The 18652-nt window shown below is 50.6% G+C and overlaps 1 protein-coding gene across 2 annotated transcripts in view; it reads right to left on the minus strand.

Moving 5' to 3' along the window:
- The window catches only part of IQCA1 (IQ motif containing with AAA domain 1), a 167848-nt gene that overhangs the window by 22517 nt on the left and 126679 nt on the right, over positions 1–18652 (minus strand). For both annotated transcript variants that reach the window (XM_013984621.3, XM_084998799.1), the window contains 2 exons: positions 17969–18168; positions 2058–2144 (listed from right to left, as the gene is read on the minus strand). In XM_013984621.3, the coding sequence (XP_013840075.2) occupies positions 2058–2144; positions 17969–18168 (287 nt within the window). The remainder of the gene's footprint in view (positions 1–2057; positions 2145–17968; positions 18169–18652) is intronic.

An 18652-nucleotide genomic window follows, 5' to 3' on the forward strand; every position in this document is an offset into this window, starting at 1 on the left:
TCTGTCTTCTACAGGGAGGGGACAGTTAGTGACCATTTGTGAGAATCAGAGACGGTGTTCAGCGTACATCTCACGGTGAGCAAGACAAGGGCCGATTCAGGGAGGGTCCTGGAGACGCCTTTGCCGGCTCCCTGCCAGTTCGCCCCGCCTCTCAGGTCTGCCCGCTCCCCCGCTTCATTGTTGTTGCTCCCGCAAAGCCCTTTCTCTAGGGTACCTCTGGTTCTCACAAAGGGTGCACCCACCCTCTTATTCCCCTTGGACTCGGATGTGCTGATGAGCAGACTGAATTGCTGGTGGCAAATTAACTCACAGCCCGAGTGGGAAGGGGCTTTGTGAACTCAGGGGCTGCTCTCTGAAACCCTTTAATCTGATAGTTAAGGAAGTGGAGGCTCAGAAACGTTATATTACTTTCTCGGAGACACACAGCCAGCTAAGGTGGAGGGCCGAGCAGGCCTGGAACACACATCTGAAGTCCTACTCCCTGGGCTGAGGTCCAGCAGGAGAGGCCTTGCCCATGAAGGAGAAAAAGCTTCTGAAGACAAGAGGTGTTACACCCTGGATCAAATCCGGCCCTACAGTTCTCTTTAGATTTGCAACTTGTATGAGAGTCTCTAGTTCCATCCATGTTGCTGCAAATGGCATTATTTTGTTCTTTTTCATGGCTGAGTAGTATTCCATTGTGTATATATACCACATCTTCCGAATCCAATCATCTGTCAATGGACATTTGGGCTGTTTCCATGTCTTGGCTATTGCAAATAGTGCTGCAATGAACATGCGGGCGCATGTGTTTTTTTGGGGGAAAGTTTTATCCAGATATATGCCCAGATATATATGGTAGTTCCATGTATAGTTTTCTAAGGTACCTCCATACTGTTCTCCATAGGGGTTGTACCAGCTTACATTCCCACCAACAGTGCCGGAGGGTTCCCTTTTCTCCACAGCCCCTCCAGCATTTCTTATTTGTGGACTTAGCGTGGGGTTAATAGATGCAGACTATTGCCTTTGGAGTGGATTAGCAATGAGATCCTGCTGTGTAGCACTGGGAACTATGTCTAGTCACTTAGGATGGAGCATAATAATGTGAGAAAAAAGAATGTATACATGTAGGTGTAACTGGGTCACCATGCTGCCCAGTAGAAAAAAAATGATGTATGGGGAAATTAAAAAAAAAAAGATTTGTGGTCTGGTTCATAGTAACTGCTGTCTTCAAGTTTCCGTGTGGTGTGGACTTTTTTTTTTTTTTTTTAAATGTAGCAACTTGGCCAGCAGAGGGCGCTAGCTCCCAGATTCCCAGATTAAATAATAAATGAGTCCTCAAGAGTTTCTGAAATGACAGGGCAATCAAGGCTCATTTGGGGAAGAAAAGATTGAGCTTTCATTCTTTATCCAAATCATCCCTACCTGCTAAAAATGATGTATAATACATAAGGATCAAAAGTGATTAAAATCCTTATGAATTTAATCAGAAATTCACAGTTAACCACTATTTGCTTTGGTGCAAATTGATGTGGAATATAACAATCATGTGTTATCTGCAAATTTTTTTTAACTTGTGGGAAATTTGCTGGTGATTTGTGGGGGGAAGTGCAGGGGAGGGGAGCCATTGAAAGGAGAGAAGAGGAGGAAGGAAGCGCCTGACGGAGGGCCCCCCAAGCCCCGAACTGGGGCACTTGGCGGCTCTATGGTCGGCCTTTGTTCCTAAATTTCAGGGCTTTTGCTATTTATTATTAAGAACAATCGGAAATCCTAATAATAATTCCTGTGTGTGCCGCTGGCTGTGTCCGAGCAGGAGTTCTCTTCGAGGCTTCCTCACCTCGGGTCCTACACTTGTGGGTTTAACGCCCCCCCCCATACTTTCAATTCTTCTAAATTATGCCTCGTAAAATCAGACACTGGATCCTTCCCAAAACAGACAAGTGCTCAGGGCAGAGAAACGGCTCCCCCTCCGTCTCCTTCCTCCCTTGAAAGAGCAAGACCTTCTGGGGAATCGAGGTGGCCCCCCGGTATTGAGTCCCTTAGGAGCAGGGGAAAAGCCAAATTAAGAAAGCCCTCACCGCCTTCTCCGCCTGGGGGACTTTTTTGTAGAAGATTTTCTCTGTGTCTCCGATCCACACCACGGAGGGCTGGAGCTGGCGGGCCACCTGCAAAGAGAAGAGGTTGTTTGCGAACGCATTTTCTTTGGGGGTGCACACCTGACCCCCCGGGGAACATTGGGACGTGCTGACTGGTTCGGGATGCCAGGGCCTGGTGGGATGCATGGCACTCGGGGCTGTACCCGCCTTCCCAGTAAGATGCCGGTGCTGCCAGGCTCTCCCCACTAGGGGATTGGCACATTCTGATCCAGGACCCCAAACCTCACTCGGTTTGACTTGAAATAAACCAACAGTTTTCTGCTGCAAATGAAGGGAGACTGGCCCCTGCATTCTACTCGCAGCCTATGGCCTGCTCCCACGTGGATCCAAGTTTGCTCATCACGAGAAAAGCCGCTTCAGCCCCAGGACCCTGTGATGCCATTGGTTCGTCTCTGTGCGGCTGTGCCTTTGTGGCCACGGTTTCTCTGGAAGGTGGCGCTGAGCCCCTCTGGGTGAGCGGGGCTTGGCGACAGTGCTGGGACTTACCGTGGGCCCGTGAATAATGGCCACACACCTGACGATCTCTTCAAAGCGCCCCCATGATAGCGGAGTTTGGGTATTTTTGCAACAATTTGTGCTTTGTGCAAAATTGTGACAGATAAAAGCCGTCTCCAGCCACAGTGAACACAGTGTTATGTGCTCCTATTTTTGTAGTTCTTTAAACATCATTAAGACAGCAGGCGTGAGTTTTAAACCAAGACGGACATTTCATAAATGATGGGAAAAAATCACGGGGAACACAGGCTGAGCCTGCTTCCCCCAGCACTACGTACCAAGAGAAGCGGATTATGCAAGTTCAAAGACAAAGGCGGATTTAGCTCCATCCTGGTGCCAGTCCCGGGGCTGCGTGTATTCCAGTCCCACATGTGCCAGGACAGTCAGAGGCAACAGCACCAGCCAATTACTCTTAGGTTCGTGTTATTTTTTAGACTCCAAGCCGCAGAGTTTAAGCACGCAGAGTCCAGGAGTTCCTGTTGTGGCTCAGTGGAAACGAATCTGATTAGCATCCGTGAGGATGCAGATCCAATCCCTGGCCTCGCTCACTGGGTTTAGGATCCCACATGGCTGTGGCTGTGGTGTAGGCCAGCAGCTACAGCTGCGATTCAACCCCTGGCCTGGGAACATCCATATGCCACAGATGTGGCTCTAAAAAGATACACACACACACACACACACACACAAAGAATTCAGAATCCCAAGTTTGCTCTCCTTGGAGGATGTCACCTGTGATTAACTCATCCACTCTCCATACAACCCTGGGAAAACGTCCCTGGTTACAGATGGGGAAACTGGGGCTCAAAGATGCTAAGTGTCCGGTCCAGCATAAGAACAGCAGCTAGGACAGCAGAAGCAGGACACACGCCCAGGCTGATGGCTGCCCAGTCTGTGCCGGAGGCACGGCCACACCTTGGGTCCCCTCATGAACTCAAGCCAGACAGCTGGGCATCCTTCCCCGACACCCGGCCATCCCCAAGTCTCCATATCTATCAACCCATCACTGCGTCTGTTCTCTCAGCTCCTGACTTGAACCACAGCTTCTTTGCAGTGTGGCCTGCCCACTGCGGTCAGGGCACTTACTCCAGTGCCCCGAGGGGGCAGGCTCTAAGGAGCCCTTGTTCCGCTAAAAGCTATTTTGGGTATAAGTCAAAAGCTCCCTAACTTCCAGCCCTCAAAGGAATTAAGGAAAAGAGACCCTGCACACAAAAGGCTTTAAGCATTTCCTAAAAAGATGCTTTATAATAACAAAGGCAAAATCATTTTCTTTTCAATCCCTCTGAAAAGTCTTCCTTTTAGAACTGAAACCAATGGAAGAGCCGTTTTCGAATAAACAGCTGTCCCCGCTCTTAGGCTAACTCGTGCGCTCACCAGCAGCAGCTCAGCCTCTCCTGGGTCCATGTGGCAAAACCCAGGGATTTTCCATGGCTTTGATTTCTGTGCCCCATTCTCTCTATCCAGCTGTCCTTGACGGGAACTGCAGATGTGAGGACCCAGGATTCCAAGTCTCTTTCTGCTTTTAACAACATAAGCTACACAGATGGATTTGAAATACAGGCGTCTGAATGGCTTGGAATAAATCTGAAACCGGCCGTCTTATTTCTAGCACCTTATTTAAAGCTGTTTTGAAAACCTGGTCATGCCATTCCGTGGAATGTGAAAGCCAAGGCTTGGCCCTTGAACTTGAGCGTCCTTTCAGAGCGTGAGGGTGAGTGGGGGTGGGGTGGGGAATTCCACACTTCCTGTGTTTCCAACACGCACCTGTGAAGGAATCCCTTCCTCCGCTGTCACCTGCTCTGGGGCTCCCGGGGGTGGGCGGAGGGCTTGGGTGGACATGTGGTTTGGGAGGGCTCAGTGATGATCAATGAACAGACCCGAAGGTTCCCAAGCATGTTCTTCGATAAAAACAATACAGGGAACGGTCCTGTGCCGTGGCCCCCAGAGTCACACCCCTGCTACTCCCTGGCCATGTGCCACCGGCGCGGCCAAGCACGTCCCACCTCTGCTCCTCTCTGATACACAGGGTCAGAGGCGGGGAGAGAAGGCAGTAACGTACTCCACCCACGCGGAGAAGCGGGTGGCATGCAGTAAGCCCCAGTCGCCCGACACCCCCAGGCCCGTGCTATCGCCCAGGCAGCAGGCTGCCACGTTGCCATGGAGACAAGATGCCTGCTCCAAAGCATCTCCTTACCCTTGGTCTGTGTCCTCCTCTATTGCTTTTCACTCCAACAGGAAGAAGGGCTCTAAAACCACCCCTGTCTTGTCCTCCAGAGCGTGAAGCTATAGTTCCCTGACCTTCCTCGGTGGCGAATGCTCATCAGGGGACATCTGGTGACTTTGTTACGTTCTGGGCTGAGGAGAGGGGCACAGAAGCCTGGGCCCTTCCAGGCAAACACCTCTCCCATCAGCAAGAAGGGGAGGAACTGAGACTCTTGCTTGGAGAGGAGAATCCAGGGGGCAAGCGTGCTGTTTTCAAACAGCTGTCTTAAAAGCTGTCTCAAGGAAGAAAGCCTGGTTTTACTGTGTTGGGCCTGGTACGAGAATGGGAGCTGTTCTCTCATTTTTCATTCAAAGATCACTTACAGAGGGGCTTTGACGTGCTGGGCACAGGGCTAGGTGCTGAGGGCCCTGACTTCGAGGAGCCCACCGGTGGAGGGAAAAAAAGAGGGCGTTCCTGTCGTGGCTCAGTGGGTTCTGAACCCAACTAGTATCCACGGGGATGCAGGTTCAATCCCTGGCCTCGCTCAGTGGGTTAAGGATCCAGTATGGCTGTGGCTGCGGTGTAGGCCGGCAGCTGCAGCTCCGATTCGACCCCTAGCCTGGGAACCTCCATATGCTGCGGGTGTGACCCTAAAAAGCATTAAAAAAAAAAAGAGGAGCCCATTGATGGAAGGGGAGGGTAAACATGGGGCCGGGAGGGCCGCCCAAGGAAAATGGGGTCCAGCGAGGACCAATGACAGGAAGAGGGGGCCACAGGGGAGGGGTAACTAGGGGTGGAGACTGCGGAGTGGGGTGCGTTTTAAAGCTGACAGACCTCACAATGGCCTCCAGCAGGTCTCAGAGCTAGGAGAGGGGACGTGCCTGCCATGCTCAGGAGAGGAGCTGTCTGCCATCCAGGACTGCTGGGATCTTTCTGGAAGGTGTCACTAAGGCCTTGGCTGTGCTGTGGAGTTTGCTTCTGTCCTGGAGGCTGTGAAGAGTCCATAAGGGACTCAAGTCATGACCTTGGACCCTGGTTGTGTTCGAGAAAACCTCCACTGGTGGGGGGTGAGGCATGACAGGGTGGGCAGCTGTTCCAGGGTCTGGGATTAGGTGCGGGTGTGTGTGCAGGGGGCGTGGTGAGCGGTGAGGCTGGAGGCGGGAGGAGGGGCGGGGGCCTTTGGAGGAAGAGGCTGCGGGATCTTGGGTGGCGGAGGGCAGGCAATAGAGGTGGGACACTGAGGACCTGCCAGACCCGTGACGGGTGGGGTGAAGAAAGAGAGCGTCCTGGGGGATGGGGGTGGACGGCCCGTGAAGCAAAGAGGGAAATGATGAGGTCGGTTTAGGCCATGGGAGCCCAGGGCGGCTGGGTGTCCAGCAGGAGGACTGACGGGTCTGGGGGCTGGAGGGGGGCTGGAGAGGGCTCGAGGGGGCAGCCAGGACACGGCAGAGCCCTGGGGTCAGATGGAGAGGATTCCCAAGGGACGGGGGAGCGGGGGATGAGGCCAGCCTAGGGCTGCGGAGTGGGGACCACGGGCAAAGACCTCGATGGAGGAGAGAACCAAGGGGCTCAGAGGTGGGAGCCGCCCTGGAGCCGGGGAAGGTGGAGGGCAGGGAGCAGGCGGGTGACGGCGGCCAGCGCTGGCCCGGGGGTCTGGCAACCAGGAGGTCACTGGTGGGGACAGAGGCCAGGAGACATGGAGCAGGGGAGTACATGGGACAGGGACAGAGACAGGAAATGCGGACTGGGCAGCGTTTGGAGGTGGCTTTGGAGGGGGAGGGAAGGCAGGAGAGGGCGACCTTGAGGGGCTGATGGGGCTGGTCCCCCCTCTGCTCCACTGTTGCCGGGGGAGGATGGCTGTGGGCAGGCAGGGTGCCTGGGGGTGGAGGGACATCTGAGATGCACAGCAGGCAAGGCTGGGCTTTGAAATATTGTCCCCTGACCCTGGAAGTTTGGCCCTTCGTTGTCATGCAAAAGCTGCACTGGTTAGTGGAAATTTCACAGCACATATTCAGACACAGACACGACACCCTGTCTCTCCAGGGGGAATGGACCGTCAGCGTGTCCTGTCTTCACAGCCCTTCTTCCACTTGCAAACATGAGCTTGTGCTTCACACACCGCTTCGTGTTCCTATTTATTCTTAGGATTTGATTATTTTATTTTATTTTTTTGTCTTTTTGCCTTGTCCAGGGCTGCTCGCACGGCATGTGGAGGTTCCCAGGCTAGGGGTCCAGTCGGAGCTGTAGCCACCGGCCTACGCCACAGCCACAGGCAACTCGGGATCTGAGCTGAGTCTGTGACCTACACCACAGCTCACGGCAACGCTGGATCCTTAACCCACTGAGCAAGGCCAGGGATCGAACCTGAACCTCATGGTTCCTAGTCGGATTCGTTAACAACTGAGCCACAACGGGAACTCCGATTTTTTTAATGTGATTTTATTTATTAATTATATATGTTTTTTGGCCACACCAGCAGAAGTTCCTGGGCCAGGGATCAAACCCGAGACACAGCAGTGACCACGCTGGGTCCTTCATCTGCTGAGCCACCAGGGAACTCCTCGATGTGATTTTAAGGAAATCAAATTGTTCGCTTCAGTATGAAATTTATTTCTCCAAATCATTTTAACATGGGATCCCCTAATTTATCGATCTAACCTTCATTTTTTGAACATATGGATGGTTTTCTGTTTTCTTGCTAAACTGAAGGGCGCTTAGGTGAGCATTTTTGGGTCCACGAAGTCGCTAGATCTGGGTGTGTGCCAGTGCTTCCCGTTTTCACCGGTGCCATCCACCTGCCTTCCCGGAGGCCCTCTCTTCACACTCTCCAGCCGTAAACAAGTGGGTCTGTTTTTCACTCTTCTCCTCCACAAGTATTAACAATAAAAAACTCCTTGCCAATTTGTTAATGAAAAATGGTATCCTTTGCTCTTTTAATTTTCATTTAGCAGAAAAGGCTTCATTTAAATTACTCCCAGATAGTTTGAGGTCATGGGCAATTAAATGTAATTCATTCATAATTGAACTTTTCAGAAGTTACAGAGGACCGTTTCCTGCGGCCGCCAGTAGGGGGCTCTGCAGCCCCATCGAATATCACTTCCCGACTAAAGTTGCATTTCCACCGACACGTGCTTTTTCAAATTCTGGGAAGTTCGGTCAGACAGTTACTTTTGGTGTGAATTTCGTGGATTTGATCTTCTGTATTCTCCAAAGAAATGCTCTCAACATCTGCCATTAGGATTAAATTCTCTTGGGTTGGGGCAGAGTGGCTCAACAATGAAAACCGGTTTGTGTTTGGCACGCTTGAAGTATGCACTAGATCTGCCCACATGACCTTGGAAGCTTTGGAAGTTCTTTCTGAACGTGTCCTGTTTTGCTTGCCATAGAGAACCCCAGGAAAAACCAGCTATGTCTTTCTATGATTGCGTCTTAAGTTTACCAAACTGAAAAGGAGAATCTATCCACCTTTCCATCCATCCGTCCACCTGTCCATCCGCCCGTCCCACAGAGATTTGCTGAGCATCTATGGTGGGATGCAGGACTGCCTGGGAAACGTGGTCCCCACCTGCAGAGTGTGTAGCCTCCTGTGTCTGAATGGGAGTGGCTGGGCAGCCAGACAGCCACCAGCAAGGTGCTGTCCTGCTGGGGAGGAGCTGGGGTTCACTTTCCAAACAATAGTCACTTGGATTCTGTTTCAATACTGAATATGTGAAGACATCCTGTCCCGTATTTCCATCACTTCAAAAGAATACTTAATGGAATACTACTCAGCCATCAAAAAGAACAAAATAATTCCATTTGCAGCAACATGGATGGAACTAGAGACTCTCATACTCAGTGAAGGAAGTCAGAAAGAGAAAGACAAATACCATATGATATCACTTATTCCTGGAATCTAATATACCACACAAATGAACCTTTCCACAGAAAAGAAACTCATGGACTTGGAGAACAGACTTGTGGTTGCCAAGGGGGAGGGGGAGGGAGTGGGATGGACTAGGAGTTCGGGGTTATAATAGATGCAAATTATTGCCTTTGGAATGGATGAGCAATGAGATCCCGCTGTGTAGCACTGGGAACTATGTCTAGCCTCTTATGATGGAGCATGATCATGTGAGAAAAAAGAATGTATACACGTATGTGTAACTGGGTCACCATGCTGTACAGTAGAAAACTGACAGAACACTGTAAACCAGCTACAATGGAAAAAATAAAAATCATTGTAAAAAGAAAAGAATATTTAAGGAGTCCCCATTGTGGCTCAGCAGAAATGAACCTGACTAGGATCCATGAGGATGCGGTTCTATCCCTGGCCTCGCTCAGTGGGTTAAGAATCAGGTGTTGCCGTGGACTATGGTGTAGGTTGCAGCCAAGGCTCGGATCCCGTGTTGCTGTGGCTGCGGCATAGACCAGTGGCTACAGCTCCAGTTCAACCCCCTAGCCTGGGAACCTCCATATGCCTGGGTACGACCCTTAAAAAAAAAAAAGACAAAAAGAAAAAAGAAAGAGAATATTTAACATGTCTATTTCCGTGCATGATCTTTTACGTAGCAGCAGCAGTACCTTCGAGTCCTTACTGGGTGTTAGCTGGGACAAACCATAAATGACAATCACAGGAAGAGCAGGGATGGATTGAAGAGTCAGATAAACCAAGGCAGAGGAGAGGATTGGGGCAGTGGGGGCGGGGGGGATTCAGGCCCAGTCGATGGACTGTGACAGGTGATCTGGGGCGACCAGGTCAGCGCTGGTGACAGAAACATGCTGATGCCACTGCTGATGGTCAGGCAAATTCGAGGGGAAGGCAGCTGGATGGTGACAGGTGTCAGGCTTACAGATTGTCCAGACGGTCCCCTGGTACCCCTTCGGCCAGCCCACTCCCAGCTACGCCAACCTCATGGGTTCACAGCCGCCTGCTCCAACTCTATGCCAACTCAGAAGCACAAGGGTCAACGCCTGGTGCCGGGCTGCACTCCCCCCACCGGGCACCTTTCCGGCACCCCTGCCCTAAGCCTTTCCAATGTGGTTGAAAATTCTTTAAGGCCTGTGACACGGACCTGGGCCCAGCTCGTCCGCATCGCCCAGCACAGACCAAGAGCAGATGCCCACCACGTTCACCGAGATGACAGCCCGGTCCGCTCACTGCAGACGGCGCCCCAGGCACCTGCCGTCTGGGGCCGCCCCATCCTCCGTGCGGCCGTGGGACCTGGCAACGCGCTGAGGCTGCGGCCCGGTTCTGCTGGGAGCCCAAGACTGCTCTAAAATAGGAAGTCTGGCTTAGAGAACAGCCCTGATACCTGTTTGCCTGGTTTTCCGACAACAGCCCACTCAGGGCTCACGGGCACCAGCCCCCAATTCCTTTATTTTCATGCCTGAAGCTGCACAAAAGGGCGAAATTCTGTTTCCCTCCCTCCCTCTCCTCCCCCCTCTCCACATCCCCCCTCTCCACATCCCCCCCCTTCTCTCACCCGAGCAGCTGCTTTTTGGGGGTCAGGTGTAGGTCTTTGGTTTATCCTGATTGAATTTCACCTTGTAAAGGCGGGACTAACATATTTATTACATTTACTATCCATCTGTGTGGGTGTTTTAAAAAAATCTACCCACGAATAGCAGCGATGTCTTTGTTTGGGTTACTAAGCAGGAGCAGAAGTCTCTGTGAGCTACAGAAACGGTCCTGGCCGGGCTCCCCATCGTCCGACTCCTGGTCCAGCTGTTTACACCAGCACATCTGGGCAGGAACGCTTGGCCTTCTGCCACGGGCTGTTGGCCGTGAGCCTGGCAAGGAGCCCCGGTGGGTGGTGCCGAGGCACGAGCAGCACCTTGGCTCCCTTCTGTCCGATCTGCCAGCCTGTACGGGCCTCGTGGCCTGGACCCTGGCTGGGCAGTCTCATCAGCCCTGACCTCTGAAGCCTCCCTCTGGCTCCAGCCCTCCGCGGCCAGAGCTCTTACAAAGGCAGGAAGCCAGGACTCCAGGAAGGAGGGGACGTCCTTCCCCAGGCCCAGGGCCCGGGATGCACACGCTCTGCTCTGGCCTGTTGTCCTGGGCCCCGCTGGCTTCTCTCAGCCTTCTCATGGGTGGCCGGGATGGTCGGGAGGGGGATCAGGAAGACGGGGAACCCGGTGGGAGCTGCCGACAGGATGCTGTGGCCTCCATTTTCGTCGCTTTCTCAGGCTGAAATGTCCCCAGCAGACATGACCTTGCCCTCAGGCCACCACGAGGCAGGACACAGCCTTTGCTCCCCAGAGGCCAGCTGGGGGCCAGGTGACAGCTTCAGAGCCAGACTGAGGCTTAAATCCTTCTTTGGTACTTTGGGTCACAGTAAGCACTCTGAGCCTCAGTGTTCCTGTCTGTCAAATGGAGACCTTAATCCCTGCCTATCAGGGAGTGGGGCAATTAAAAGGGGGAGGGTGTATAAAACCCCTTAGAAGGTGCCAGACTCCCAGCGGAGACCAAGCATCCTTCCCGCTCCTCCATCCCCGATTCACCATTGCACATACCCCGCGAGGCTGGTGCCATGCCTTCATAACTTCTTTTGCCCACAAAATACCTATTAAATATCTCATGTTTCTTAATTGTTAGAAATATTTCTAATATTTCCTAGCTAAACAGATGTATATTCTTTCCACCTACAGCTTTAGTAGAAGAGAATTTTAAATGACCATTGTTTACTTGTAGAGTAAACACGTCTTTTCTTCCGAGCCTGCAGCATGCCCAAACTGCCCAGGCCAGGAATTGAACCCGCACCACAGCAGCGACCGGAGCCACAGCAGTAACAATGCCGGATCCTTAACCGCTGAGCCACTGGTGGCCTCCTCAATGCATGTCTTCGAGGAGCCCATTGGAGTGATTGTGTGTAAATAAAGGAACCCTCCCCACGGACAGGAGCAAAGTGGATTTGAATTTGTGCTTGGGAAGCAAATCAGAGACTCGTTTCAAAGACGTGTTTTCATGGGTACAGGGTGCTGTGGGTGCAGTGAACACCTCCAGCCAGAAGCGATGTCTGATGTTTCCTAAGTGGTGCATTCTTGGCTCTACAGAGACAAATTTGCTGGGAGGGATTCTCCATAAGAAGACGGGACGAGTAACCGGGCCCTCCTGTTGGTTCGCCTTCTCCAGCAGGTGCCTCCTAACTGCATTTTGCTGCTCTCAAGCTGCTGCAACCCCCGTGCACGTCACAGGACTGCGCCGGGGCTTCCTGGCACTGATGGGCCAGCACGAGCATAATATCCTGCTTTCCTTTGGTTAATTAAAAGCAACCCCCACAGCTGCTCTCAGTCAGGCCAGGACTCAGTGGCCTCATGCCCGTGGTTTTTAATGAAACGGCTTCCATTCCCGAGACCTCTGGGTCTTTCTTTTCTTTTTTCTTTCTTTCTTTTTGTCTTTTTAGGGCCACACCCATGGCATATGGAGGTTCCCACGCTAGGGGTCAAATCGGAGCTACAGCTGCTGGCCTACACCAAGCCACAGCAATGTGGGATCTGAGCTACATCTGTGACCTACACCACAGCTCATGGCAACGCCAGATCCTTAACCCACTGAGGGAGGCCAGGGATCGAACCTGAAACCTCATGGTTCCTACTTGGATTCGTTTCTGCTGCGCCACGACGGGAAGTCCCCTCTGGGCCTTTCATTGATCAGTTAAATACACAGTAAAGGTGAAGCTCAGTGAGGGTGTGTCAGGCCCCCCGACGTGGAGTGGCCTGGGTGGGGGAACGTGCTGTCCCCCGTTTGATAATCAACACTCAACGCTTTGTGGTGCGTGTGACATCAGTTTGCAACGATGCCAAGAAACACCGAGGCGGCTTGTCTGATAGCAGGACAATCTCGGCAGCAGGAGCAGGTGATTGCTTGAGCGTGAGCACTTCAGGATCATGTCCTCGGCTCTGACCTCGAGTCACTCCGGGAACGACCGAGCCCTTCGGTGGGTGGGAGAAGAGAGGCCCAATTCAGCCCCGTGTCAGTCAGAGGCTGCGCAATGCAGCCTCTGGATCCAGAATGAGCAGCCTCTGGACCTGCAGCCTCTGGATCCAGAATGAGCAGGATCACATCACGGCTTTTTGCAGGAAAAGGATTTCAAGGCTTTCTTATCAGTTAAACGGGGATAACAATTGTGCCCCCCCCCCACCATGAGGCTGTTGTGAGGAGTAGATGAGTCAAAACACAGAAGCATAGGGTCTGCTAAATACAGACGTTTAGGAAATGCCATTATTTTCATACTTCTGTGTTTCTGTCAGTTACTCAGCAATGTCAACAACATTGGGTGTTTAGAATGAGTGCATTTAGGTGCTCTTTGGGGCAGGAGGATGGGTTTCTTTAATTTTCCTCTGAAGAACTAGGAGCTTTGAGCTTGGGGGTTAAGGACACAGAGGCCACAAGTCGGGCTGCTGGGCTTCAAATTTCAGCTCACCTTCAAATAAATCCTTGGTTAACCTCGGAAGTGTGCATGCATGGGGGAGGATTCCAAGAAGCTCAGGGAAAGCAACAGCTGGAAAACTAAAATAACCGAGCACATACCTTAACTTCTGCCAAGTTAAGGGAGCTTGGTAAACACTTTGGGCTTTCCATTGAAACCTTGGAAGGTTTCAGGACTTCCAGGGTTCCAGCACTACTGGCAAAATCAAAACAGACCCACACCAACAAAATAGAAAACAAAGCCGCTGCAAGTTCAAGCGGATCAGCCAGTAATGTAACTGCCTGTTAGAACAAAGCCTCCCTGCCTCAGACTGTAAACAACATACCATCCAGAATGTCTAAGCAGCAAGAAAAAATTATTAATCATATGAAGAAGCAGCAACATGTGACACATAGTCAAGGAAACATCAGTCGAATAGAAACAAAACTCAAGATGACCCAGCATGGGAATCAGCAGGTTAAGAACTATCAAGCAGCTCCTGAGTTGAAGGAGTTAAAAGAAAAGGTAATTATATTGAATGAACAGATGGAGAATTACAGAAGAGAAATAAAGACTTACAGGAATAAACAAATTTAAATCCTAGAACTGCAAAGCAAAATATCAGAAACACAAAAATATAACCCACGAGGTAGGTTTAAGAGCAGACTAGAGACAGTAGAAGAAAGGATAGATAAGCCTGCATACAGATTAACAGAAATCACCCAATGTGGAAACGAGAGAGAGAGGACCTCAGTGACGTGTGGAACAGTATCAAGCCGTCGAACGTACATATTTGACTTAGAAGGAGAGAAGAGAAAGTGGGGCAGAAAAAACACTTGAGGGAATCATGGTCCACATGGCCCCAGTTTGGTTTAAAACATATTTACAGTTTCAGTGAGCACGACGAGCCAAAGCAGCAAACGCACAAAGAACAAACAAAACACCTAGATGTATTACAGCTAAATGAAAACCAAAATAAAAAGGGAATCTTATAACCATTCAGAGAATGATGACATATTGCAGACAGGAGCTCAATTGGTTGAATTTTGGATAACTTTTCCCGAGAAAGAATGGCACTAAGGAGACTGCGTAGTAACATTTTTAAAGTGCCAAAAGAAAAATACGTCACCCCAGATTCCAATATATTCGTCACTAGCAGCCTCCAAACATGGGGGCAACGTAAAAACCACTGAAAAATAAAACAAAAGCTAAGAAAATTTGTCGCCGGCAGACCTGCACTGAAAGAAATGTTCCAGGAAGTTCTTCAGCTGAAAGGGACATCACACCAGGTGGAAACCTGGATTGACAGAAAGGAATGAGAAATACTGAAAATGGTAAATATACGGGTAGATATAAGATAACTGATTTTTTTTCCTCCCCATTTCTTTGAAAGACAAACGACTACGTAATGGCAAAATAATAACAGTGTTGCATTATTTGCAGCATTTCTAGATGTAAAATGTATGATGAAAACATAAAGGACAAGGGGTAGCCAATGCATTAAATTGTATTATTCTCACATTTTAAGTAAATTAGTATGATATTAACTCTGTGTAGACTGTGATAAGTTTAAAATGACTATTGTAATTTGTAGAGCAATGGCTAAAAAATAAGAAAGAGTCACAATAGAGGAATTCAAGTAAAGTACTAAAAAAGCACTGAGTCTATCCAAAAGAAGGCAGGAAGGAGAAAGAGACAAATAAAAGCAAAAATAGGACAAACAGAGAACGTACAGCAGAGCGGGAGACCTAACCCAACCGTGTGAATAACCGCATTTAAAGTAAGGGGACCAGGGAGTTCCCGTCGTGGTGCAGTGGTTAACAAATCCAACTAGGAACCCATGAGGTTGCGGGTTCGATCCCTGCCCTTGCTCAGTGGGTTAACAATCCGGCGTGGCCGTGAGCTGTGGTGTAGGTTGCAGACGTGGCTCAGATCCCACGTTGCTGTGGCTCTGGCGTAGGGTGGCAGCTACAGCTCCGATTTGACCCCTAGTGGGAACCTCCTATATGCCGCGGGAGCGGCCCAAGAAATGGCAAAAAGACAAATAAATAAATAAATAAATAAATAAAGTAAGGGGACCAGATGTGCTGATTAAATGTCAGATACCATCAGATGGGGTAAGAAAGCAGCAGTCGAGTATGTGCTAGTCACAAAAAGGCACTTTAACTATAAAGACACTGAAACTAAACTAAAACTAAACTAAACTAAAACTATAAACTTAAACTATAAAGACACTGAAACTAAACTAGGATAAAGAAAGCAGACTCGGCAGATGTCGAGATAAGGAGCATTTCCAGGGACGGGTCCCGGTGATAAAATAACCCACCAGGAGGACAAGCCATCCTAAAGGTGGGTATGCGGCATTCCTCACTGAGCCTCAGCCCAGGTGAGGGAAACCCCAGGAGCTAAGAAAAGGAGGCTCACGGACACCGCAATCCCCCCGGGGGCTTTAATCCCCCCCTTCCGTAACTGACAGGACAGATAAGCCACAAGAAGTTGGGAAATGAGAAAGCAAATCACGGAAGAGAGACAACGCTCGCCGTGTGCGCGCCCCGCAGAGAACCTGTACCCGGAACAGGTAAAGAACACCCCCACATCTCAAGGCCAGCCGGTCAGTGAAAAGCAGGCAAGTGACCCGAACGGACAGTTCACAAAAGAAGTTGTTCAAGGACCCAAAAGCACCTGAAAATGGTGGGGACATGGCTGTATCCAGTCTTTTCAAAGTTCATCCTTAAAATGCCTATTCAGATGTCACCGTGTATAAATTCCACCTCAATAAGAATAGCGCTGGGGGACAAAGAAGAGAAGGATCTAGGTCTGAACCCTCTAACCCTGGGCAAGTTACTTCACCTCTCAGAGCCCCGGGTTCTTTCTCCGTAAAATGGGGGAGGAACAAACTCCGCCCTGGGCTGCAGGGAAAATTCAAAGATGAGCGCTGGTACCAGGCGCTCGATAGTTTAATGCGTAGACTCCCTGCCCTTCTTCTTGCCGCCCGGCTCTTCAAAACTCTCCACGGGTGCCTTCAGAACAAGCGAGGAGCAAAGGCGAGGCGGTGTCCTCACTCCTGCAGTGTGGGGACCACGTGCCTGGGAGAGGAACCCTGCTGCCCTCACTTCCTCCCTTGGGTCTGTTAGGATGAGACGGAACCGGGACCATTTCTATGAGCTGCTGTCCACGCGTAACCACCTTCAGAGCCCCTGGGAGCAGATGCAGAGCTAACCTCCAGCCCCAGGTCTGGGACAGTCGTTGCTTCCTGTGTGTTCTGACAGTCAAAGCTGGCTTATGTAGGAGTTCCCATTGTGGCTCAGCAATAACAAACATGAACAGCATCCATGAGGACACGGGTTCGATCCCTGGCCTCACTCAGGGGGCTAAGGATCCGGCATTGCCGTGAGCTGTGGTGTACAGATGTAGCTGGGATCCTTCATTGCTGTGGCTGTGGTGTAGGCCGGCAGCTGTGGCTCTGATTTGACCCCTCGCCTGGGAACCTCCATATGCTGAGGGTGCAGCCCTAAAAAGACACACACACGCGCACACACACACACACACACACACACACAAAGCTAGCTTATCTGGCGTTCTGGCAACTAACAGGGAACTGAAGTGTGAGGGCAACCTTGAGGTACCCAACCAAATGAAGATGAAATCCTGCAAACTTTGAATATTAAATATCGATATTTTTACATTTACCATGGATAAGCCATGAGGTCCAACCGGACAGCGCAGGGAACTAAGCCAATCTCTTGGGATAAAACATGATGGAAGATAACATGAGAAAAAAAATATATATGTACTATTGGATCACTTTGCTGTACAGCAGAAACTGGCACAACACAGTAAGCCAACTACACTTTAGTAAAAATAAATAAATATCTACATTTGGTATCAGGGTGCTTTAAGACGTGGTTATCTTTTTGTGTAGATATGGGTAGTGTGCCTCTGTCTATCTTATCTACCCATCTGTCTGTCTGTCTGTCGATATCATCTATCTGTCCATCTATCATCTATTATCATCTATCGATCTATCATCTGTCATCTGTCTGTCATCTGTCTGTCTATCATCTGTCCATCATCTCTCTCTCATTTATCACCATCCTTCACCATCGTCAATTGTCATCTGCATCTAAACTATATTAGAGAATCATGGCTTTTAGGGCTGACAGAGCACCTCAGTGTCATTTGGCTTGACCTGAGGTCATTTCGGCGATGATAAAACAGAGACCCAGGGAGGTGACGGGCTTATCTGAGATCCTAGCACTGGGCTGTGACTGGATCTTCTAGAACTCCGTATCCTCCGGCCCTCGGATATAACTGCATCTCTGTACTACTGTCATTAGCTTAGCTTCTGGTGGGTTGCTCCTTAGAACGTGGGGAGCTGATGGGCAATTCATGCCTGTAGGAAGAATAACCCCAAATGCAAATACGATGCCATGACTGGAGGGAGGTGGGCTGAACAAAAGAAACCGTGGGTTTCATTTTTAACGAGACGTGAGAACGTTTCAGGAAGGGTTCCTGTGTCAGACGGAGGCTCATCTGAACGGCACAGTAGGGTGTTTATGCAAAGAAAGAAGCTGCGTTTGGTCGCTGGATGCTCAGGGCGATGCGGTAATTAAGTAATTTACAGGAGGACTCGATGGGGAGGCTTGAGAGGGATGGGCCTGTCCGCAGAGGAAATCATTAGCTGCCGTCTGTGGAAATGTAATTTGAGAGGAGGAGGAGGCCCAGACACCAAGAAAGGCAACCAGTACCTTGAAGACCAGGTGCAGCATCATCTGGAGGCCACTCTTGCCAGGGTACTTCCCAGCAATGTTCGCTGCGGACAAGTCGAAGAGGTTGGCTCCTGTTTCCGTGCAGATGGCATGGACCAGCATCTTCTTCCCCACCCCAGACGGCCCGGCCAGCAACAGAGATTTCACCAGAGGAGCTTTCTCATGCACCGCGGCAGAACCTAAAAAAGGCAGAGGCAGAGGCTCCAAGACCCTGCCTAGAAAATCAGCCGTTCTTAGACGGGGATCCCTCAGGACCAGGACTCCGGGGCGTGACCCCAGTCTCTGCACCGGTGATGAATGCGTCAAAGGCATCTGTAACCAGGGGCATCGATTCTCTCCCCCCTCACCCTAGCATTTCCCCAAACTCATAATTTTAAAGGACATTCCTGCCATAAGTAACCTCTGGCACTTGGGGGGAGGGGGGCGGGGGTGTCTCTGCTTGTCAGCAGCAGCTCCGCGCCCTTTGAGGCTCCAGAGAGGAATGTGAGTTGCATGGTGAGAAGCGCAGAGACGTGTTCAGGAGTGAGTCTTGGGAGGTAAGGGGGGGACCCAGATCCAGAGGTGGCAGTAGCCTGGCTTCTCTCTTCTGTCCTGTTTTAGCCTGACATCCCCGGGAGGGATGGGGGAGGGGACAGCCGTGCTGAGGTCAGATTCGGGGGAGGG

Source organism: Sus scrofa, chromosome 15 (assembly GCF_054392235.1).
Source record: "Sus scrofa isolate SSC_HxYL_T2T_F1_AM1 chromosome 15, Sscrofa_HxYL_maternal_Yorkshire_Landrace_v2.0, whole genome shotgun sequence".
NCBI classification, from domain to species: domain Eukaryota; kingdom Metazoa; phylum Chordata; class Mammalia; order Artiodactyla; family Suidae; genus Sus; species Sus scrofa.